A 25,228-nucleotide genomic window follows, 5' to 3' on the forward strand; every position below is an offset into this window, starting at 1 on the left:
TATGCTCTTCTTCTCCGTTTTTGGTGAATTTCTGTAGCAGAAACAGCGCCACCTATAGGCCTGGAATATGAAGTAGCATGTTGAGTCTTTTACAAATGGATCCGTTTGGACGCACTTTTTTTTTGACACGGTTCCAGGTAAGACGAGGGAAAAAAAGATCGTTTTGGTATGTGTGGAAGTGGCCTCAAAGAGAACATTAGGATCAATAGACAAGATACCTTGGAGAAGGAAAAAGAGAGGAAAGAAATTAACACCAAGGCAGAGGAAGAATAGAGTGTAAAAGAGAAAGAAGGAGGCAGTTCTATTTCACATTACATCCCACACAGAGAGAGAGAGAGAGAGAGAGAGAGAGAGAGAACGAGAGAACAACAAACGTGAGAGACAGGTGAAAGATACAGAGAGAGAACAGGAGACTGTGTAATCACTTCTCCACGTTAGAGAAAAGGACTTGCTTGCTCTCTCTCTTTCCCTGTCTTTGCCATGTGACCGGCCAACGCTCCAATACCGCTCTTTTTCACTCTGTCATCCTTCGCTCGGCTCACACTATGTCTGACTGAGGAGGAAGAACAGGAGAGAGAGAAAGAAAGAAAGCAGGAAAGCAGGAAGAAGATAAAGAGAAGAAAAGAGAGGAAGGATGTTCTCCGTTTCACTCAAGTGCCGCTTGGGGGTCATCAGACGCCGTAGTAAGGATACTGTGTGTGTGTGTGTGTGTGGTTTTTATGATTATTTGAACGTGTCTGTAATATGTGTTATCTTTAATGCTTTTTGTGTGTGTGCACAGTTTGTCTCTTTACATAATAGTATGTGTGCGTGTGTCTTATGGGTGTATTTGTGTGTTTTTGTGTGTCCCTGCAAGTGTACATGTTTGTGTGTACCTACTGTAAGATACATACTGTATGTGTTATTTGTGTGTGTGTGTTCCACGAGGAAAACATGACGCCTTCTTCCGGCTGATGTTGTCGGCATGTTATTTTACTCATCTGTCCCCCTTTTCTTCTTCTTCTTCTTCTTCTTCTTCTTCTTCTTCTTCTTCTTCTTCTTCTTCTTCTTCTTCTCCACTTTACTTAGTCCTTGTAACAAAGGCTGAATGTCCACAGGGAGCCAAGCAATCTCTGAATGAGGTTTGTGTTTGGATTGAAATAAGAAGGTCTTATTCTCCGCTTTGAAAGTCAACTTGATTTTCTTGATGTGAGTAAACAAAGTGTCTTGGCTGGTGTTTGGAAATACAAACCACTTTCAGTTTTCTTCCTGCGAGGTGAGCCCTGCTGATCCGTTTCACAACAGGTTGATTATCACAAATTGTTTGGTATGTATGGTAGATTTCTATGTGTCTTTTATTATGGAAACAGTACTTTAGATCCTGTTTAGACAGTTGTGAGTATCTTATTTTGAGCATGTGAATTTTTGTTTTGTCTCCCTAACCTGAAATATAAAGAATTTCAGGTTATGTGATGTTTGATTTGGAATGGTTGCAAGTTTCTCTAAAAGGGACAATGAAGTGACTTAAGTGAAGTTGAAGTGAAGTAAGAGACACGTTTTGAAGGGGTTTAATATTTGTTTTAGTCAGAGATTAAACCCTTTATTAGGTAAATTCAATCATATTGACATTATTATACCTTTTTGAGTCTGATTCTGCAAAATAGTTGTTGTCTTAACCTGAAGCCCACTGACATTATGGTCTTCTTTTTTTTATTTTGGCATAGGGCAGTGACTCCCAACCAGGGATACTTGTACCCCGTGGAGTACTTCTGCTAGTGCCAGGGGATACTTGGAAAAATTGTGGAGCAGAACTAATTTAAAACAATTAAAAAAATTATGATTTGATTAAGATATTGTATCAACTGTAACACCTGAACACAGGAATTTAGGCAGGTAGCTAAAAGTAATGAGTACATGAATGGTAGGAATAAATAGCTAAAAGTAATGCATAAGCATAAGGGGCTAAAATGGTTCCTTTAAAGTATTGACTAAACAGTTGAAATAGTTATCTAAAACTACTGACTAAACAGTTCATATAGTTAACTAAAAGAAATGGATAAATGGTAGAAATAAATAGCTAAAAGTATCGCATAAGCGGCCTAAATAGTTAGCTAAAACTACTGACTAACAGTTCAAATAGTTCGCTAAAACTACTGACTTAACAGTTCCAATAATTAGCTTAAATTACTGACTAAACAGTTCCAATAGTAAGCTAAAACTACTGACTAACACTTCAAATAGTTAGCTAACTCCAGATTTCCACTGGATGCGGAACGTCTGCGGACCGGCTCCGCTGCGGAACGGCTGCGTGCTCCGCCGTCCGTCAATACCCACTAGGTCCGGATTTGTTGCGGCACGTCTGCGGCCATGACTGACAGCTGTAGTCACGAGGACCCACAATATCTCGCGAATTCACGTAGAATAGAACCACAAAACCAACAACAGTTTGTTTCCATCCAGAGGAGTAGAAGGGAAACAACTCTGTGCTGTGTTTTCAAGGTGTAGTGCAGGGAAATATGATCCGCTGTGAGCACGGTGTATTTTATTTTGAAAATTAACCGCATTTTTATTTTGTTTCTGTGCTGTCCCCCACTATCTGCCGTGTGCTGAATTGCTGCGGAGCTCTCCGGCGTCCGGCAAAAATAGAAGCTCTGCGTATCTGCTCCGGAGGGCTGCGGACCGCCGGAGCTGGGACGCAGTCGGAACGCAGCCGTTCCGCAGTCAGTGGAAATACACACATTGACTTTACTGGAAACCTATTGACTCCGTCGACGTTCCGGAGCGGATCCGCAGCCGTTACACATCCAGTGGAAATTGCCGGTAAGACTACTGACTAAATAGTTGAAATAGTTAGCCAAGACTACTACGGTTCAAATAGTTAGCTAAAACTACTGACTAAACAGTTAGCGAAAAGTAATAGAAACAGTTGAAATACTTAGCTTCACTCCCAAGTAGTAGTACTACGATTGCTGACCTAACCAACCTAAACATTGATAGTTCAGTTGTATGAAAAAATTAAGAATATCCACTTGTATATAATGAATAGTGTTATACACTTGGAACGCATTACAAATTGGTGAAGAGGTAGGTGAGTAATCTGACAGGAGTGTGGAGGAACAACTGGTATAGGGATTAATGCATGTATCAATGCATACTATGTTGTGTATGTGTTTCATGGTCATATGGGTTTGTTTTGTATCATACAGTACAACTCTTGCTTACTGGGGCATACTGGCTGGATGAGTGCCAGTTTATAAACTTTTATGGCTGGAGATTATAAAGCTCATGACTCTTGTTTTATTCAACAAATTCACTTAATTTAGTGAAATGAAGCACGCGAGGATGTTTATTATTTATCACAAGGGAAGCATTTGATTTTTCCAGTTGAGTGTCAAAATTAAATCATTGAAATTAAAGCCGAACCAGGTCATAAATAGAGGTGACATTTATGTAATTTGCAAATTTATGAAAACAATCCCAAGTGATTGCAACAGTTTGCAGAAGCCAGCGAGGAACTGATAGACGTTTGAGATTTCTGTCAGCACTTAAAATTAATGTGATGATTATTATTGCTAAACAAAAAATATCTATGGAAGAAACCTTACAACCAAATAACCACCAATGAAATATGACAAATACTTGACATAAGTTTTCAACAAACATAAAGCTATTATATTTCACATGGACCATGCATGAAAAACAACTTTACTGCATAGATAAATAACACCCACATCCAGTATTTGTTCACTATTTAATGTTTTAAGCTTATCTTAAAAATTGAGTAAACATCTGCACAGATTTCAACAATTCAATAAATTATCACTGTTGGGTCAATTATTCTCACCAAGTTTCAGATGAAGTTTAACTCACTCTGATAAAGTTATCTCCCCTGTAGCTCTCTCTGTGGAGTTTAAAGTTACTCACATCTATGAACGCAATCACATCAAATGATCAAATGTGATGTTTTGCCTCCTATTATTTATCTTTTCTGCATCAAAAGCATAAATACGTTTTTGATGGATGTTGATGTGACTTTTCTCCTAGCCTACCTGTCAGTCAATGTGTGCTCCTATTTAAAAACATTAAAAAGTTATTATATCTGATGTGTTTAGTCTTTGCAGGTTCCAATAATTATTGTTTTCTCAACTTTGTGTATGTTGTTTTGGTGTTTGAATTTACATTGATCAGCGTTTGTTGGGCTCTACCTGCTTTTTATTACTGCAGCAGTGGGCATCTGTGTGTGTGTGTGTGTGTGTGTGTGTGTCTGTGTGTCTGTGTGTCTGTGTGTAATGTTTCATGTATCAAAGAAAACAAAATTGTCCGCCACTCGCAAATAAGTTATCTTTACTATTTATTGTTGGCAAAAATGTTTCATGTTTTTGGGTCTGAATGTTTTTATGTGTGTGTGCTGGTGTGTGTGTGAGAGAGACAGAATGGGCCCTATTTGAACGATCTAAGTGCACAGCGTGAAGCGCATTGCGCAGGTGCGTTTAGGGCGCGTACGAATCAATTTTTGCTAGTTTGACGGCGGAAAAAAGGGTCCGTGCACCAGGCGCATGGTTCAAAGGGTTGTACTTAGTGTCTTCATTAATTCATAGGTGTGTTTTGGGTGTAACATGCAATACACCAATCAGAGTGTCATCTCCCATTCCCTTTAAAAGCCATGTGCGTTTGTACCTTGGCACATTGCTATTATGATGGCGGATTTGCACCGTAATATTTTTATTTGTAATCTTCGGCATGTTTGTGTACCGCTGCGCTTCCCTGTGTGTGTGTAACAAGCATAGTGTGCGTGTGCTGTGCACGAGTCTAGGCGCATTTTACTAATTTGCTGTTCAAATAACAATGAAATTCTGCACTATTGACTTCAGACCAGGTTTTTGTTGGTCAGTGGCACTATCACTTCCCACTGCCTCAAGGTAGCAATACGCCAAGAATTCACCTGAACACACCTCCCTGTAAGACCAGCACGCCCATGGGCGCAAAGATGGGCGCAGGTGCATTTGCTATTTAAACGACGCAGGCGCTGGACGGGAAATTGACAACTGCGTTGGTCTTAAACTAGCAAAGACACTTGTGTTGGGCTTTGGGCTTTGCGCTGCGCCGGGTGCAAAGTCATGACACATGAACCCTAACCATAACTTGGCATGACAAAAACTGAATGACACTTATGTCACAAATGTTTTTGACTTGTTTATAATGTTTATGACACATTCATGACAGTGTCATGTCAGTCTGTCTATATAGATACCTTCAAGTAAAGTGTAACCAAAGAGTTATACCGCTCTCATATCTGTTGGCTAAATATGAAGCTACCCCTAGCACAAGCTAGCCTGGCTCTGTCCATAGGTACCAAAATTTGCCCCTGCCAATAATTAACACGTTAAAAAAAATTAAATAAAAGAAGTGTAAAAATTACATGCTGTTTTATGTCTCAGCTCTGAGCAGTTGCAAGGCAACCAGAAGAGACTCCAGGAAGTTACTGGTCCTCGGCTGGAAGTAGTCCGACACATCATAGCCAATAAAATTGTGATTTGTTAGTTTTACACTTCTGCTTTTGTATGGATTAAACAAATGAGATACAACGTGCTATTTAGTAAGGGTGGGGGGGGGAGGTTAGATTGAAAATCGGATGTATCGTGATTTTTTTGCGACAATTTTTTAAATCGATACTTTTCCTTAGAATCAAGATTTTTCATGCATTTTTTTCCAGTGACTCACCTAAATATATTCTGTTTAAACGGTACCGCTGATGACGACTACATCATATCCGTTCCTAGCTAAACAGACTGAAAGTAGAAAATCCATGTTATGTACTTCTTAATAATAATAATAATAATAATAATACATATTTTATTATCTATAAGTATAAATTACAATGTATGTATAAATTACTCTGTTGTTAGAACACATTACACACAGGCCTGAAATACACACACAGGTCATATACATGCATTTATGGAGAGATGTGAGAGTGAATGGGGCTGCAGCTGTCGATGGACAGGCACCCGAGCAGTTGGGGGTTCAGTGCCTTGCTCAAGAGCACCTTGGCAGTGTCCAGGAGATGAACTGCCATCTCTCCAGCAACCAGTCCACCACTGTACTTTGGTCTGACTGGGACTTTGGGACTTTTGGTACTTGAACTAGCGACTGTCCGCTTCTCAACCCAAATACCTACAGACTGAGCTACTGCCTTTTCAAATGAAATAAATGTCAGACTGACTGACATGTGATGTGCATTCTTCTTAGAAAACAATGAGTTTTTAGAAAGGTCTCATGATATATTGTCTCTAGAAGTGTATTGTTCAACTTCTGTTTTTGTTAAAGAAGGAAAAGAAAGTAGCAATACTCAATACTATCGAATCACAATACTTCTAGAATCGCAATAAATGAAAATCACAATACAAATTGAATTAGCACCCATGTATGGTGAAAGAATGGAATCGGGACAAAAGCCAACACATTCTCACTCCCATCTCGTAAAATATGGACGCTTGGTCAGGTGCCTTTGTCGTTATTGACGCTAAAAGTCTCCTTTAGCGTCATATAACGCGCTTTATCTAAACGCGCTTGTTCGGGACTATTGGCGTCCCTTTTGACGCAGTTATGTTAAGAAAAAGGTCGTGGGTGGGCTTACGGTTCCGTGACACGCGAGAAGAACGGGACGGTTGGGTTTAGGAAAAGAAGAAAGCGACTTTAGGAAAAGTCACAAGCAAGATGCGAACCCCCGTCTCCTGGGTGAAAGTCCTGTGTTTGACCCATCCACCACCCCTACCAACCTCCCTATGCGGAATTTCGCCCTTACATACTACTCGCTACCGTAGTCGCTCTTAGTGTTACGTCATCTTCAAACCCCGTGTAGCTGCCTGCTCTCCGCGGTACGTTCTACACACACGCTGAAGGGCGCTTTTTTCATCCCTTCTGACGCTGACAGCCACTGTCCAAACGTCCGTATTTTACGAGTTCGGAGTGAGTTGCAAAAGCATATTGTCCCAGCCCTACTAACGAGTGAGCTTTAGAGGTGCCGGCAGGCAGACTTTTGTTAACTTTGGACAGAGCAAGGCTAGCTGTTCCCACCTTTGTGTCTTTGTGCTAAGCTAAGCTAGCCAGCTGCTGGCGGTAGATTTGTATGTAGTGCACATATATGAAAGTGTTATTAATCTCATCCAACACTCTGTTACTGAGATACAGGACAATCCCCTGTCAGCCCAGGTGCTTTCAGCATTTTCAAAGAAAACGTAGGTATAATACCTCCATTATCAGTGTTGGGAACGTTACTTTAAAAAAGTAATTAGTTATAGTTACTCACTACTTGTTCCAAAAAGTAACTGAGTTAGTAACTGAATTACTCTATGATGAAAGTAACTCGTTACCAGGGAAAGTAACTATTTGCGTTACTGTTAAAAAAAAAAAAAAAAAGTTGCTACATGTCAAAGAATTCGGATTTTTTTGAGCAGTTTTTTTTGTCGTGAGGCACAAAGATCTAGCTTTTGCTGCTTGGAGGACTTTGCTCCGAGTCCTTCTTTGCTAGTGGATGGCGAGCTATATATCCTCTGAGGTGGAGGTATCAGTGGTTTTGGCCACTAGCTTTGTAGATGCGTGTGTTGTTGTGAGATGCTTCATTAAATTAGAGTTGTTTACAACGGATGTCGACAAAGTCTTCGCTCCTGGACATAATGTACACATTACATGCACGTTCTTGCTTTTGACCACAATGAATTTGAAGTAGTGCTTATATCTCCACCTTGAAAATGCCAACTTTTCATCGGATTGCTCCTGACTCGCCATCTCTGCTGCTTCATCGAATCTCTGTTTAGCTGTTGTGTGTGTGTGTGTGTGTGGTGCGTGCTGGCATGTGTGTAAAAACACTGGCTCTGATTGGCTACCATGAAACATGACTCTGCCTTAGCCAATCATAATCGCTTACCTCGTTATTAACCCACCTCCTCACTAGCTGTGAGCCAGGGGTGCGTTCGGATTACACAGTTTATTCAATCAATGCATAGTAACGCACCGCATTTAACGTCCAGTAACGTTAACGGCGTTGTAACGACGGGAAAAGTAATTCGTTAGATTACCCTGTTACTGAAAAAATAACGTTGTTACCTAACGCCGTTCTTTTAAACGGCGTTATTCCAACCACTGTCCGTTATTAACATGGACGGCAAGCTGGTTTAAACTGCTTTGCTTTCCCTGTCACAGGGGAGAGGGTGTGAGAGTGTGTGTGAATGTGAAAATGAGAACAATGTGCTCAGCAAACCTTCCCTGGGTGGAAAAAACATATTTAAAGGAAGCCTGAGGTGCCGTGTGTGGAAAACTCGGTGTGCAGAATTCCTCACTTAGTAATAGGTGCAGAAATCAATAGAGCAGAGGTGTTGCTGGGTGCATTAGATAAGAGGTTTACACAGTTCAGAGGGCTAAACGGCTGAGGAGTGCCAATATTAAGGCTCTGCAATCTATCTAAATGAGCGTCCTGCTCAGATTCTTTCTATTCAACGATCGCACTTGTCTGTCATGTATGATCTTACCAGGGTCACAGGAATGTTTCACAACATATTTAATCAATTTACCTGGCTGTTCACATTTACTGTTCGCAATTTACCTATGAAAAGCAATGCATGCAAGGAATTCAGGCGATGTAGTATAAAGAGCAACAAAGTCCACATGTGGTCGGGGGGGGCGTGGATGGATGAGTCTAGAGCTGCAAAGATTAATCGATTAGTTGTGAACTATTAAATTAATTGCCAATTCTTTTGAAAAGCAATGAATCGAGTCAACTGAGTCAAAAGTTCTCTGATCCCAGCTTGTTAAAGGTGCTGTAGGTAGGATTGTGAAGCTCCAGGACTTTGAACATTGACAACTTATCAGTCCCTCCCTCCTTTCCGCTAAAGCCCAGAACGGTCTCCTAAGCCCCTCCCCCCACAAGGGAGAATGAATGCGTGTGCATGAGCAGTGATTGACATGCAGTTAGACATCCCCCTGGCCCTGATTGGTGCATCTGAACAGGGAGCGGTGGATTTTTGCAAATCACACTACAGGCTGTAGGTGGTGCCAGAGGAGCCAGATTTTTTTTTAAATGACCTGCTTCATGTAGTTCTACTGGAACATAGGGTCAGTTTCAGCAAATATGATAGATAGTTAGTTTTATAAGGTTTACCTACTGTACCTTTAAATGTGAATATTTTCTAGTTTCTTCACTCCTCTGTGACAGTAAACTGAATATCTTTGAGTTGTGGACAAAACAAGACATCTAAGAACTTCATCTTGGGCTTTGGGAAACACTGATCCATATTTTTCACCACTTTCTGACATTTTATAGACCAAACAACTAATCCATTAATTGAGAAAATAGATTAATAGACAATGAAAATAATCGTTAGTTGCAGCCCTAGATGGGTCAAACAAACACATGACTTTCACTCAGGAGACCGCTGTTTGTGTCCGGTGTGAAACCAAAAGTCAACGTTAACTTATTTGAACTCTTTTTGTTACGTAACTTACGTACTAGGTGTTAGTTAAGTATGTAAGTTATTTATGTAAACAATTATGTTACCCAAACCACAATCTTTTCCTAAACCTAACCAAGTAGTTTTATTCCCTAAACATGTTCTGTCCTGCAGAGGTTTGAACAGGAGCACTGAGCGCTCGTGTTGCTGGACCTACGTTGGAAAAGGCACAAAGAATTGTCCATAACTTTTTGTAAGATAACAAACGAAGCGTTGAATGAGGAGACGTTGAGCTGATGGTGTACGGTATTGAAATGGAAGTTTTGGCTTTTTATCTGATGCTGCATAGAAGGGAAGAGATGGTTATGGTAGATTACATTTTTATATTCATCTCAAAATGATGTTTGGAAAACTTCATTTGCTTCGAATTTCAAAAATAAAAAAAACCCATTGCTCAGAAATTATGTAATTTGCTATATGAACTAAGGAACCTTGTGCTTTGAATCTCTGATTTGGTCGTCTTTGTTTTTATCTGACATGTTGCTCACTTGCTTCTTTTTTGGTCGAGATGAATTCTTTAGTGATTCATCACTTTCTGTAGGTGGAGATTTCCCACCAGTGATTACAAAAGAAACCACACTTTAATTTGTTCAATCTTGTCTGTTGGAGATGGTAACTCCCTCTGGGGCGAACTTTGGGCTTTTTCACTTTTTAAACCTATCACATGCACAAACTAAGATATGTAACACAACAAAGAAAAGGGAAAAAGCCAAAAAGCATAATATGAGCTTTTTAATATGAAATAAACAAACAATTAATACAGAAACAAATAACACATGCATATAACTATATGACATTAAGAAAGCAAAATAATAATGATAGTAAAAATGTAAAGAAGTTTCATTTATTTGACACATTTGTCCTCTCACATGATACTTTGTTAGACTTTAGTCTTACTGGAATTGGTTTTGAATGCCTGGCCCCTGAAATACCAGCATTGTGTGCAGTGTAGATCATGGTTAACACAACCCGCGGAAGGAATCCCATAGGTTGTTGATAGCACCAGCAGCCTGCAGTGATGAGCAGAACTACTGCTTGTTTCATCATTGCTGTTGTCAGTGCTCGCAGCTGTGAGACTGTGCCTCCGCTTTGTAAACTATTGTTAGCCTGGTTGATAAGAAAAGTTTCCAAAAGGCAGACACAAGTGGGGAACGAGTCAAGACAACATGAGGTAATGGTTGTACTTTTGACACATTAATCCCTCGGGTCTGCCTCGAATTTGGATTGATCATGGCATAAGACATATAACCAACAACTTGCTATATTATACTGCAGAAATGACAAGTTACTATAGTCTTGTGGCTCAGGCTGTGTAGAGCGGGTCGTCGGTTGTCGGTTAGATCCCCCAGCTCCTCCTGTCTGCATGTCAAAGTGTTCTTAAGCAAGACACTGGACCCCAATACGCTCCCCAAATTGCATGGCAGCTTCACTACTAATCGGTGTATGAATATGTGTGAATGGGTGAATGGGAGGCAAATTGTGAGGCGTTTTGTCCGGTAGCATAGAAAGGCACTATAGCAGGGTTCAGCAACCTTAGGCACGGTGCTCAACCAATGGCACACTTGTAAGGCAACAGTAAGTGTGACAGAGAGTTTTTTGGAAATGTTTCAGTCCGCATGCCAAATGATATCTTTCACAGCCATTGGCAGGAGCATAGTCTGTTATTTACGGTACTTTGATTGACTTTTTTCCCCATCCGCATTCCGCGAAGACCCGCCTTACATTGCCTCTGATTGGCTAGTTCTCGTGACGAAAAAAAATAACACTGCCTGATTGGGCTTGGTAGATGACGGCAGGCTTAATGCTGATATGGCACACTGATTAACAAGAACATTTTAAAATGAATCTTCATATTAAAAAGGTTTCCGACCCCTGTGCAGTCCATTTACCATTCTTAAAATAGACAGAGTCCTTTACTAATCCCAAAGGGAAATTGTGTTGTAGCAGCCAATTCACAGTAATCTTAAACAAAAAAAAAAAAAGTTAAGGACACTCAACAAATTTGGAATACTGTACAAGCCAGAAGTAGCAAGTATACCAATAGTAGAATGTAGTATATGAATGTTGTGTATTTGAACAGTAAGCTGCTGCACTGGGATTGCAATTGGATGTTTTCACAATGAAATCTGAAACACCAACATCAAAAAATACAACCATTTTAGAGGAGAAAGGGTAACTGAAGTGCTTCAGGGATGTGTTGTCAGTAGGTGAGGGTCAGGATCTGATTGAGCTTTTATCCTCCTGGAACGCTGAGCCCAAGACTTACCAGTTTTATTGGGTTGGTTACACTTCTTTAGCCCCTCTGTGGCAACTATCTGCTGTTTGACTGTATTTCTTCCTCCAAGCAGAGGCTTCCTCTGTAAGCGTGACCGGATCAAAAAGCTCTTTCGCTGATCACTGAGCGGTCAGCGATGTCTTCAGGTCCGTGATCCATTAGACTGGAGCACCTGCACTGGAAAATAGATTATCTACCACACTTGACTTAGTTTTCTCCCTCGTATGCTGTCTGTGGCGCTGATTCCTGGCCTTCGGACACTCTCTGTGTGTAACTTGTTATAGAGTACACACACTTACTCAACCTAGAGTATTAAACCTTAAAGGTCCAGTGTGTAACGTTTTTAGTTGTTCATTCTCAAAATCTGTGTTGCCCGTTCACAAACTTGTCCTTTTCATAAATATTCACCACAACCATCAATTCCAAGTATTCCTTTTGGCTTGAAATTTAACATTTGCGTTTGCATGAATTGGCGCATATTCATGCGTTAGCTGGTAAGGGACATACAGGATATACTGCTCCGCCTTTCGCATTTTCGCTGTCACATGATAAACTCACAGGTGCTGCTAATGCTGCTAATCGGTATCGTCGCTTCCTGGCACCGACAAATTTGAAGAAGGAAACATGGAGGACCACACGTATTCAAAATCCAAATTTCAGGAACAGGAGTCTTCTTCTTCACCCAGAAAAAGAAAAAGGATATTGAAAAGAGCAAAAGACTGGCGTCATCTGAAAAAAGCGTGAAGGCTACCATAGCTTTAATACGTACTTTGAACTGCGTGGCGTGAAAGAGTTGAGTTGAGATATATGATCTCAACGCTAGATGGGAGAAATTCCCACACATGGACCTTTAAAGTCACTATTTGTCTTATGATGCCTTGAAAACCTGTGAGTTTTGCATTAAATCTACTAGGTCTGCTCGATTATGGAAAAAATCATCATCACAATTCTTTTGATTAAAGGTCCAATATGTAATACTGACAGCTAGTGTTTAAAATAGTTACTGCAGTACAAATTCAAAATACTGGATAGAGTCGTCTCCCCCGCCCCCTCCTCCCCAGACTCGAAGTTCACGTTGGTTGCCAGGCTGATATCGGAGCATCCACAACAATGTTGCTAGACGCTTGTCTCACATAGCCAGACATTAGCTACTCTGCTGTGCTGTGGAGTAACGTTAGATGCTGGCTATATTGACATAAAAAGCCCGTGTTCACATGGAGCTCTGTACCCAACTGACAGACACTTTTTCGGCTTAGAATTACCCTCGGACCCTTGATCAAGCATTTTTTTTTTTTTTTTTATCCATTACCTATTTAGCCTAATTGGGTGGGGAGAAAGCTATGCCATAATCAGAAATATTATAAATATGTATATATAAGCTATATAAAAGTAGCAAATGTGTTCAAAATTTAGGCTGCAGTTACAAAACTGTAGGTTCGGGCTTGATTTTTTGGGCCGATCTAAGCTCTATTTTCCACCCGATTGAACACACTTTATTGGCTTAGAATTACGGCAACAATCGCTAAACCTACTGCAAACTCAAGGTCCTCTCTTTCCGATTTACAGCCCCCCTCTCTTGGCTTCAAATAACTCACCGTTGTCGGCTACAGCCGCTGAACAGGCTACACGTTGTAAACAGCTGTGGCTGCTTCCCTGGTCCTCCGGTAACGTTAGCCGTTAGCAGGGTTAGCATGGCGGCGTTAGCCAGGACCAGTCGGGATCACTTCACTGGCTGTCTCAATTGTTTTTGCGAGTAACCAACTCGGGTACTCTAGCTATATAATTCAATGTGAGTAGCTACACAAATGTTGAAATGACATAAAATGCCCGTCCCTAGTAGTTGTGATAAATTAGCCTGAAGCTAATGCTTACCTGTTCAGGAGGATATTAGCCAACTCTGCGTCCTTTTGGGCTCTTAGCTGTCTCCATCTTTCAAATACATCTCCAATATTTACCCAGACGGGTTTGTTACATCTCTGGTCACGCAACTATTAGAAACATGCTGTTTTTTGTTGGGTAAAATCAATCTCCGTTGATCCTGTTCGTTTGTTTGCTGCTTTCATGGATGTACTAACCTTACAGCTGTAGCCCGCTGGGCTTACGTTTTTACAGGTATATCTGGCAACCTGGCCTGGCTGACAAACTGGGCAGTTGATAACAACAAACAGGGCAAAACATAAACAGAAATTCTGTCACGCAACGAAAATTTCAAAAGGAGAAAATACTGGCATTAGCATTGTTGTCAGAAAAGATAGTATTTCAACTTAGCATGTTTCCTTAATATCTGATGACGCATTGGGGTCATTTTTGGATTTATTACAGTAAATATATTACATATTGGACCTTTAATATTGAAATCACGAGACGCCCGGATAGCACAGTCAGTTGGTAGAGCGGACGCCCATATACAGAGGTTTACTGACCTGCTGCATGTCATTCCCCCTCTCTCTCCCCTTTCATGTCGACAGCTGTCCTGTCAAATAAAGGCCTAAAAATGCCCAAAATATATATATATATATTGAAATCGCATTCATTTAATACGATTACTCATTGACTTTTGGAAAGATGTGTCATTTATTGAACCCCTTGAACTGTATGACTGGGAATAACTGGGAATACTTTTCCTGTTGAACTTCTTACCCTTTAGAAAACAAGACAAAGTAAGACTTTTTTTGCAAACATAATGTGCAAAATAATCATTTTTCTAGATTATTCTGATTTTGTGATGGTTAGGAGCCGAAATCGAAATTGCAATAAAAATTTGATTAATTGGACAGCCCTAAAATGTACTTGCTCCCTCCCATTTCTGTCTTCCCTACACTTTTTGCTGTGTGCATTTTTCAAGAGTATTTTATTTTAGCCACAGTAGGTGCACAAAAGATCAAATTGTATTTCGCCATGAGTGTAAAGGAAGTCAGCATTTAGACTAACCACTCATTTTGATCCTCATAAAATGAAAAGGTCATAGATTTGATCCCCTCAAGTGGCTTGTGTCTACCTGCAATGAACTCCTTCTCGCTATCTGTTAAATCAGGGTTAAGCAAGCATAGCTCCATAGCCCTGCTTCCTAGGAGTAGTTGCTAAGTAACATGTCATTTTGAGTCAGCTATTTTTTATTTATTTTTTGCTATGACTAAGTTCATAAACACAAATTACAAGACGTCAGGGTTGTTCTCCCTCTCTAGCAAACCTGGCTGAAGGCATGTTTATACCTTACTTGCTTACTTACTATAAGTGCTCCTTTTTTTTGATTACCTCAAGAGAAGTTCAAACAGAACATCACCTCCGCAGCTCGGAGGGATCCGGTGTTATTCTGCTACAGTCAGATGGTTGTCAGCATGATTTTATGAGTCTTTGACATGTTTTACCCGAAGGGCTCCTAAAGGCTTGTACTAAACGCTGATAACAAAGTATATGCTATTTTTTCCAGAGCCAGAGCTATAGATTATACTAACCTTAATATTTCCATTATGAACAGACTTACTATCGCGAGAGTCACAGAATATAAATATCTCGGCATCTGGATTGACGAAAAGCTCATCTTCAAATTTCACATTGATAAAGTTCCGACTCAGACAAAAAGTGGACTATTCCTACAACAACAAAAGCATCTTTCCCATGTTTTGTAGGAAAAGGGTTGTTGAGGCAATTCTCATGTCAGTCTTGGACTGCAGTGATGTGATTTATGGACACGCATCCTCTTCAACTCTTGAATCTCTAGACTCAAGTCTATCACTCCGCCTTGAGATTCCTAACCGGTCATGCCTATGGTTCACATCATTGTATTTTATATGAAAGTGTTGGGTGGTCTTCTCTCCAAGAGAGATGTGACACTCACTGGTATCTCTTTATCTATGAGGCTCTTTTTGGAAAACTACCACACTACCTTAGAGAACTTCTCTGTTACTCAGAGGGACATTATCACACTCGCTTTGCTGACTGGCTTTTACTTAATGTTCCACAAGCTCGATCTGAACTTAAAAAAAACTGCTTTTAACTTTAGTGCACCTGACCTTTGGAACAAATGACAACACTTCCTTAAAATCAACTCACTTTTGCCTTGTGGACATTTTAGAAATCTGGTTTTAACCTCTCTAGGTTCACTGTACCGTGGACGGCACACTTTGTCGCTGTAGCGTCGCTGTAACATCGCTGTAACCTCCATTCATAAACGTTTTTAGAACTTTAAAGCATTAAATCTTCAAAATATACAGCCATGCGACACAACAATTGAAAGCTTAGCCTCTCATGATTCAACACAAACACACAAAGCATAAGATGATTTATAGCAGTTATACAACTGCTATAAAGTTAAAGAAAATAAAGCAATATAGACGTAAACTGCATAGCTGGTGTGTAGAGTCGAGAGTGCATCCATACCTTTCTTTTCTTCTCTCCTTAGCCATAGCGGGGATATTTTGCCCAAAACTTTTTTTACATAAATCCCCAAGAGTCAAAGGAAATGGAATATCCAAGCCATTATATCCAAAACGAGCTGTTCACCTCACAATCTTGAAGTTTCTGGCCGAATCACAACGGAAAAACGCTAAACATGTTTTTCATTTCTGCACTTGTATCACGGCTTGCTTCTCACCCGACACTTCTACATGCTCAATGTGGGCGTCACTGTATTTTCGCAGGTCTAAGGTTTCCATAGATACCTTGTTTGAGCCAATACGTTCAGTTTAGCCTTTGATAGCCCTATGGGTATCTGATGATCCCTCTGACGCGATGTCAGGCCCACGTGTGGCTGATCGACATTTGCTCGGACCAGTTAGACTCCCATGTTACGAGACCCTAATATTGTTATAGCCAATGAGCAGACAATTTAATAGACACCAAACTTGACACTGAAATTTTCACAAAATTGTCAAAGCAAAAACAGGGCCTCCTATAAGCATATCACACCCTGTGCAATTTATAATTACTTATTTCTATATATTTATGTAAATAGTTATTTCAAGTTTTGTGTGATTGATGTGGGTGTGTTTGTGTATTTGTGTGTTTTATTTTGTAATTTATTGGCTTTTTTCTTTGCACTTTTCAAATTGAAATAAGAAAAACGTACATACATATCTGTAGAAAAGAAATCATAATTTTTGAGTCTTTTGGCTTCTGGATTTTTTCTGTAGTAAGCTGAGACATGTGGCTATGACCTTGTGTTGTCTGTATCTCAGATGTGTTTACAGCAGTGGATTTTAATCATTTTACAGATGTATGACTTGGACGGAAATTAAAAAACTCCATTCTAGCCTCTGTAACTCTGTATCAGTAAGGCCTAGAATCACCCTGACACTTGTAACAACAACTTGAGAGTGTTACCTTTCCAATGATGTCAGGCACACCCCTGAGTGTCAAAGTATATGGGAGCTGTACCACTTTTAATTTGGGTATGATGTTTAGACCAAAAAGCATGGAATTTCAAGCGTTTCTTAAGAGGTTTTAAACCTGCAAACTTCTACCTGTAATTGCTTTACATCACTGGTTCTCAAACTGGTGGTACACGAGCTCCCTCTATGCGGATGGAATCTGATATATTTTTAAAAAAAATTAAATAAATTTAAAATCATAATACTATAGAAATACTACAATGTTTCCAATAATAATACCTAAACTATGATCAGTTAAAAGTAATTTAAAATAAGTGTTTGTTTAAGTGTAACATTTTTGTTTAGATATCAGCTTGCTACATAGTTACGTTCATTAAAGGAGTGAGCATACATCCATAATAAGTTACGAGCTGTGATGGCGATATAGTAAGCAGAGGTAAAATGAATGGTTCAAAAACACTGCAATCGTGGCTCCAAACAGGATCTACTATGTATGCTACTCTATTTTAACGTGGGCCATAATGGTGGTACTTAGAGAGCCTAATATTTTCTGAAGTGGTACGTGGTGTAAAACGTTTGAGAGCCACTGCTTTAGATAATTGTACTTTGTTTTGCATCTGTATTATCCTAATTTATTTATCAAATAATTTTTACAATTCAGAAAGTTTTAGTGTCTTTCTATTTTTCATATGTTGTCGCTTCTTTTCTGTCTTGCTGTTAGTTTTTGGCTTTGTAATTTGACTTGATGACAATGAATGAAAAAACCATCCATCCACTATCTGTAACCGCTTATCCTATTTAGGGTGGCGGGGGTGCTGGAGCCAATCCGAGCTAACATTGGGCGAGAGGCGGGGTATACCCTGGACAGATCGCCAGACACATAGGGACAGACAAGCATTCAAGCTCCCATTCACACATACAGGCAATTTAGAGTCAACAATAAACAGCTGCATGTCTCTGGCCGGTCGGAGGGAGCCCACACTAACCACTGCACCATGTTTCAACCAAATTATATAAAAGCACTTTCTTATATTCAAAGAAAGCTAAATTCAAATAAAATAATTATTCATGGACAAATGAAACGTTGGATATTACAAGAGTGTTTAAGGGGGCTTTCACACCTACCTCGTTTTGTCTGGACTTGCGGTCTTTTCAGTTTGATCCGAACCAAAATTACAGGTGTAAAACCTCCCCCAACCACGGTCTGGACCAAACAGCCGACATTTAGCCCCACCGAAAGAGGTAGTGTCGATTTGGATCAAACTGAACCATGTTTCGGTTCATTTTCTAGTGTGAAAGCATTTTATGGATGGTTCAGACTTTTGGACCAAATACAGGAAGTTCTGGCAGACTACCTGGTTTTATAAGAACGCAGAAGCTCCTTAAGGAATAGCTCGGTGCTTAGTATGTACGTGAGAGAGAGTGACGGTGGATGCGCTCAGAGGAGACAGCTGCCGGCTACCGGAGCAGAGAATAAATTAGCATTTTACTTGTGAAGTGGTAGTAAATGTACAGTGTAGGTTTCAGTTGGTCTCTGAATAAATGCTGCAGCTCCTCAAAACCATTTAAAAAGCAAAGTTCCTGTGTCTTGCTTCAACAAAATGCAACCAAACAAAAAGAGCATCTATGCAAGATTCCACACAAAATAGTTGAATAGGCAGAGTTTCCCAGATTGAGAAAAACAATTGTTATAGTTGGAAAGAAATGTAGCATAGTCTTGGGTGCTAACTCAACCCATAATATTTTGTTATGCAACACAACATGTTTCAGAGGACACTGTCTGTATGAGCAGAAGTGGCGACATATTGGCCTCTCAGTTAAAGTGACCCAAACAACAGCTGACAAAATGTCCTCAGGAAAGACAGTGAAGCCTCTGCCAGCTCACCCGTCGTAGTGTCCTTATGTATGAGAGCACTGGAAACATAGCAGAGGGAGCATGAAAGGTTTCAGATGATTTTCTTTGAAGATCTAGTCACAATCACAATACATGTACCAGCATCTATCCCCGGTTTTATCAGAGGGTTTAGGAGTCGATATGAGAGGAGACAGCAGGAGCAGCATCAAAGCACTGAGAACCTGATAAAGAACCAAGCGGGACGCCTATACCCTCGAGGGGGTACCACAGATGTCTCTCTCTCTTTTTCTCAAAGTCACACATGTACATACATATACATACATACCCAGGAGGAAATGGCACACACTTCCATAAGACATGAAAATACACTCCAGTGCATACAGTATTCACACATACACATATGCACAGACCACAGAGTAGCCGGGTCCAAAACTGCTGAGAGGTTTGACAATGCAGTGAATAAGGAAGAAAACTGTGTTCTGTTTCCCACCAATTCAAGCCAATTAGCAGTAACACCCAACTGAGAAGTGTTTTAAGATGCAATTAAACCCATCTTAAAGCCACTGACATTAACATGTGAGTGTTGAAATAGAGTTACATTTCCCTTTTGTTCCTTGAAATGAGGCAGATGATTATCAGCTAAATGCTGCTACGTCCCTGAGGGCTGTTTTAGCAGATAACCAACAATCACTGAAAGTGTTGTTCTATAATTCTAGATGGCTGGCAAATGTCTACTCCCTACTCTCTCTTCTCGAGATGTATATGATGGTCTTCTGATGGTGTTTGTGTGTCACTGGCTGTGTTTTGTTGCTGCTTCTTCAGTTGTACTGAGGCAACTCTTGCAAAAGAGATCTCAATGCAACCCGTTCTCACTCCCAACTCGTAAAATACTGATGCTTGGTCAGTGGCCATCAGCGTCAGATACCGACGCAAAAATCAGCCTTTAGCATCTGTATGGAACGAACCAGGCATAGCAGCAGCTTGATCCGTGTAAGAGGATGGTTGGGGTGATGGATGGGTCAAAAACAGAGGACTTTCACCCAGGAGACCGGGGTTCGTGTCCCGTTCTTGTCCCGCGTGTCACTGAAACATACATTATGTAACCCCACATACGATATTTTCCTAAACCCAACTGTCCCGTTCTTGGGCCACATATCAGTTAAACATATGAGCGACCCATCGCGCCAAAAAGTGACGCTATAGAAGACTTTTTGCGTCAGTAACAAACGCTAAAGGCACTTGACCAAGTGTCGCTTTTTGGTGTTATAGGAGTGAGAAAGTGTTGCTCAATGAGATTACCCGATTCGATAAAGGTTATAATAATACTTGTAGTACACTAAAACGGAGTCCTGTTTTCCCAGTACAATGTACGTCATGTATTACGGTTCAGTTGTTGATGCATTGTTTGGCTACCAGGTTAATTTTAACTGTCTTGTTGGAACTTTGCTGACTAAAAACCACAACAGCTTCCTTTAAGGCTGTCCATGTTGCAGACTTGAAAGATTCTTAGTTGTTTCAGATAACAACTACGATTTCAGATAACAGATACCCTTAATTATCTTAATTTTAAAGTTGGACTGAATTAGTTTATTTAGGTCAGTTTAAAGAATGTGAACAACTGGTTTTGGAGCCTGATTATTCATCACGAGTATAGTTCCCGTAGTTTGACTGAGGTAAACGTGGTGACTAAAGCTTTTCCAGTCCAAAGTAAAGTAAAGTGGCCTAATTGGACAGATTTCAGTCATCCCTCAGTGATTACTCAAACCCCAGGAACAGCTGTACTGGAACCAGTCCAGCTGGAGTCAGTGTCAAAGTGCTAGAAAAGAGGCTTTTTTTATAACTTCTCAAACTAAAATGTTCATAATTACTTTAAGTTATAAGATCATCATGAGATCATACTTTAATAAAAAATTATATAAAAAATGTGTTTTGAATATTAAACGTTCAGTGTGCCAGCACATTCCCTGTATCACCAACATTTACAGAACTTAACTGTGTTCTCCATTAAATACAGCTTTGGGATGATTGCTAATAGTATAGTTAATATATAGAATAAACTATATTTTTACCCGTAGGTAGATTTGTTCTACAGCAAGAATATGACATCCTTCATGACACACAACTACAAAAATACACCAAAAACTGACACAATTACTCATAATCTGATACAAATACTACTACTCAAGGTTCCACCAATCAAGACGAGAGAGAGAGAGAGAGAGAGAGAGAGAGAGAGAGAGAGAGAGAGAGAGAGTGAGTGAGTTCTTATGCTTTGGCAACACAGATGTATTGATTTTGTCATGCCAATAAAGCAAACTAAAATTGAAAAAAGTTGAGAGAGAGAGATAATATCATATCAATAATTATATGAAAACGTGTGCATTGTGATATTTAATCAATTCTAGATAACTTATGACAAACAACCTCGTCTTCAGCTGTGCACCTACCTAGGAAAGGACAATCTGTGATAAATGCCCATTGGAATAACACTCACATAAAGATTTAGTCGCATACCACAAAGTTTCAGTAAGTATAAAATGTGTCAAGAAGATATCAATGCAGAAAAGCTGAGACTATTTACAACTGTAGTATTGTACCCTGTTCTGGAAAGTGCTGATGGCCTCTCCATTTGTATTGCAGTGAATCTAGAGCTGCAAAGATTAATCGATTTGTTGTCAACTATTAAATTAATCGCCAACTATTTTGATAATGATTAATCGGTTTGAGTCATTTTTTATTAAAAAAGTTAAAAAGTAAAAATTCTCTAATTCCAGCATCTTAGATATGACTATTTCCTATTTTCTTCACTCCTCTATGGCAGTAAACTGCGTAGTGGACAAAACATGACATTTTTCACCATTTCCTGAAATGTTATAGGCCAAACAACTAATCAATTAATCGAGAAAATAATCAACAGATTAAAGATCGTTAGTTGCAGCCCTACTCTAAGGGGAATACCACTAAAAAGCAGCGATAGGCATAAACTGTGACCTCAGAGATTACCTACAACTTCCCCAGTGCTTAATTTGTAAAGTGGGAGGTCCCGGAGCGCAGATGGGGGGTGGATCCGGCGACTCAAAACGAAGGTTGGAGGTAACGGAACAAAAAAAATTACACTGCCTACGTAGCTTCTCTGACTAAAAAAAAACCTAAACAACGCTGTGTGTACATCAGGGAAATGTTTATTTTAATTTCAGAACATGCACTGCATGGGTACGAAATGTAGGCTAATGTCTCCACATTCTTGATCGGCGGAAACGATTTTTGCTTGTTTGGGATCCGACTGGCCAGCATATTTGAACAAGTTAAGCAAACTTTGTTGTCTTTTTGACATTTTCCCCCTGAGTGAAACGAGGCTAACAGCCATCTCAACCAGCACAAGTGCATGTGTCACTTGAAGTGCCTCCCCTCCCTCCGTCCCTCTCCCCCCTCTGTCTTACCCTGAAAATTCACCTCAAAACACATCGAAAATGCAAACATGAGATTTTTGTGGAACATCAATGGGGATAAAGACTAAAAAGACAGATAACAATTTGAACACTACACCAACAGTAATTTATTTTTTTCATTTAGGTGATTAATTTTTCATAGTGACACAGGAGGTGCCAGATCCAATAAAAAAGGTTCCGGATCCAACGTTGGAGGTGTCGGAACATGTTCCCTGTACTTCCCCACTTACAGTATATTACAGCCTTGCTTAAGTCGTGCTGCAGTTTAGTTTAAACCTTAACAGAATTGGTCTGGGCAGATCAGGTTTTGTTTTTTTCACCTGTTGCGCTTCAGAGAGAATGTTCTAGTCACTGAAATACTTCAATAACTCACTTTTCTACAGTGTAATGGTAAAGAACAATTGCTTGCAGCTCTAATGCAGGATTGAGTCTTGATAACTTCCTGTAAAAGTATATTTCAATGATTATTTGAGCTAAAATACCCTGGTTGGGCCCTGGATGAGCTCTTACAGTACATGGCATACCTACCAATGATTTCTGCTTCTGCAAAATACGTCAGATTTTTATACTGTTTTCTTAAAGTAAACAGCATCCCAAGGAGACAGAGGCAGTGAGACAGATATCTAAGAAAGAAACTCAGAAACTTGCTGGAACATGATATTTGAGTTTCACTTTGTGTCTGGAGAGCATGACAGCATGAAAGATTGAGTGTGTTGTGTGTCTAATGTGCCCCACTTCCACTAGAAGTCTTTCAAGAGTCAATGTTCCCTGGTTTAGTAGAAAAACAAAGGCTGTACCAGAATGACTTTTTCACGAAAAGTACAGAAAACTCATGTTATGAATATTCCTTTTTGTGATTTAACATTTTATTCCAAGAACGTTTGACTGACTTACAAAGCAACAAGAAGACAATGCAAGCTGTCACTTTTTGGTATTTTTGTCCTCATTGTTCCTGCAGTGCCGTCTTCAAAGCTAATTCAAATCCAAGGTGAACATAATGCACTTCTCATATTCTGCCGTTCATTAGCTAAACCTTCCCATCCCTTGGCGAGCCCCTGGGGCTCTGAGCAAAGCGACTTAATGTAGAGAAGGCATTAGACTCCGTCAAACCCCAGTCTCTCACTTGAACAGACTGTACAAGTGACGTCCTGATGCACCGCCACCGTCGGCTCCCTCTGCACCGCATTAACAAGTAGGTTAAATGAGGGGTCGAGCGAACCAGACGTCAGGTGTGATGCACTGGAAACACACAATGTGGTGGTGATTTGCCCGAGGGCGCTTGTACTCACTCCCTGTCTCCAACCTTGCCTTCTCAGCTAATTAAATATATATCATTCCACACAGAGGTATGTGGAAAAGTCTCTACTGCCATGTAGATCTTTTTTTAGATCAGATACACTTTCTGTTTCTCACCTGCGAAGAAAATCACGTCCATCAATCTTTAATGAGTTGCTAGTTCTTTAAAGCTCCAGGCCTCAAGGGGGGCAGATTTTTTACTCGTTCAGTTAGTCAAAGATTTGCCTCCAACATTCATTGTAATGAACTGCCATCCAACCTAAGTCTGAGGTAATCAGTACTGTAGGTGCTGAAGAAGAAGAAGCTAAAGTTCTAGTTCAACGTTGATTATTTTTCAAAACATTTGTCTTCTCATTTGCCTTTCTTTCTCCATTACTGTCTGCTCTGACTTTCCTTTATTTCAGCCACGAACCTCACACTGATGGCCCCAGCTTAACACTGGCCACACCTCAACAAAAAGGCTGTGTATTAAATGATTTAATGCAAAGATCTGATTTGCATCAAGACAACATTGTGTTAATAACCTGTGCAAATGTGCAAGTCATAGTTCAACGAAGGGGAACTTTGATTCTTTTTTTACTACAGTTCAAACATACAGAATCAGTTGTATGAAGTTCAGTGGGAAGCCAGATGGATATTTGCTTAGATGTATGCAATTATGACAAATCCTTTAGATTTCTAACTGATAGCATAAAAGATGGAAGCAAGACAATACATGAATAGATAGAAGGCACACATTGCGGCTTAGGGTTAGAATAGAAGAATGAATGTCTTCCTGATTCAACTGTTGTTGAGCTCCATCTCCAGAAAATGTGGGATTTAAGCAGGAAAGACAGACACTGCTTGTGAGTGTTGAATATAACTTTTTTTTTGTGTATAAAATGGTTGTCTTTAACTTATTGCCCCAAGCAATTTGCATGTGTTAAACTTGGCTATGTCTAATGGGAATTGAACCCCTAACCCTGACAGTGTTAGTGCTTTGTTCTACTCATTGAGCTGCACAGAACCCACAGAATCCTGCTCTATGAAGCAGAGCCCAGAGGGTATCTTGTGTAGTTGCTCTGTTGGATTAGAGTTATGAGTCTAATAAAGCAGCTCCAGCATTACACATTCTGGCTCTCTGATTCAAGAGGATTTCAACTGTAAGCTGTAACGTTAAAGACTCAATGACTAGGATTTGTCCATTGCGGTTTGTAAACACACATTCATAGTTGCCCCCCCTCCTCCCAAGCGGGTGAAAGCTAACCCCAGATTAACTCTCATTTTGGAACATGTTTTTGTCTCCTTGGCATTTCGCCTTACCATATTTTAGTTTTTGTCGGCACTGTGACATTTCCGTAGCTTTCTCTTGGATGCGTGCTTACGATCTGGAAAAAAACCCAAGAAAAACAGAAACAAAAACTGTATGATTTTGTACCAAAATGCTTGCTGTGGGGAATTGTTGGGTCTGTGTAAATAATAAAATGTGGTCTAGACCTACTATATCTGTAAAGTGAGATAACTTCTATGATTTGACAATAGAAATAAAATTGAATAGA

The 25,228-nt window shown here is 39.9% G+C and overlaps 1 protein-coding gene across 5 annotated transcripts in view; it reads left to right on the top strand.

Moving 5' to 3' along the window:
* LOC116034505 (glutamate receptor-interacting protein 2-like) overlaps positions 1–25,228 on the top strand; it is a 379,804-nt gene that overhangs the window by 185,980 nt on the left and 168,596 nt on the right. For 2 of the 5 annotated variants that reach the window (XM_031277188.2, XM_031277189.2), the window contains exon 1: positions 382–683. The exons of the other annotated variants lie outside the window; for them this stretch is intronic. In XM_031277188.2, the coding sequence (XP_031133048.1) occupies positions 635–683 (49 nt within the window). In that variant the 5' untranslated portion in view covers positions 382–634. Of the gene's footprint in view, positions 1–381; positions 684–25,228 lie in introns of those variants that run through there. 5 annotated transcript variants of the gene reach the window in all.

Source organism: Sander lucioperca, chromosome 6, assembly GCF_008315115.2.
Source record: "Sander lucioperca isolate FBNREF2018 chromosome 6, SLUC_FBN_1.2, whole genome shotgun sequence".
Taxonomy (NCBI): Eukaryota; Metazoa; Chordata; class Actinopteri; order Perciformes; family Percidae; genus Sander; species Sander lucioperca.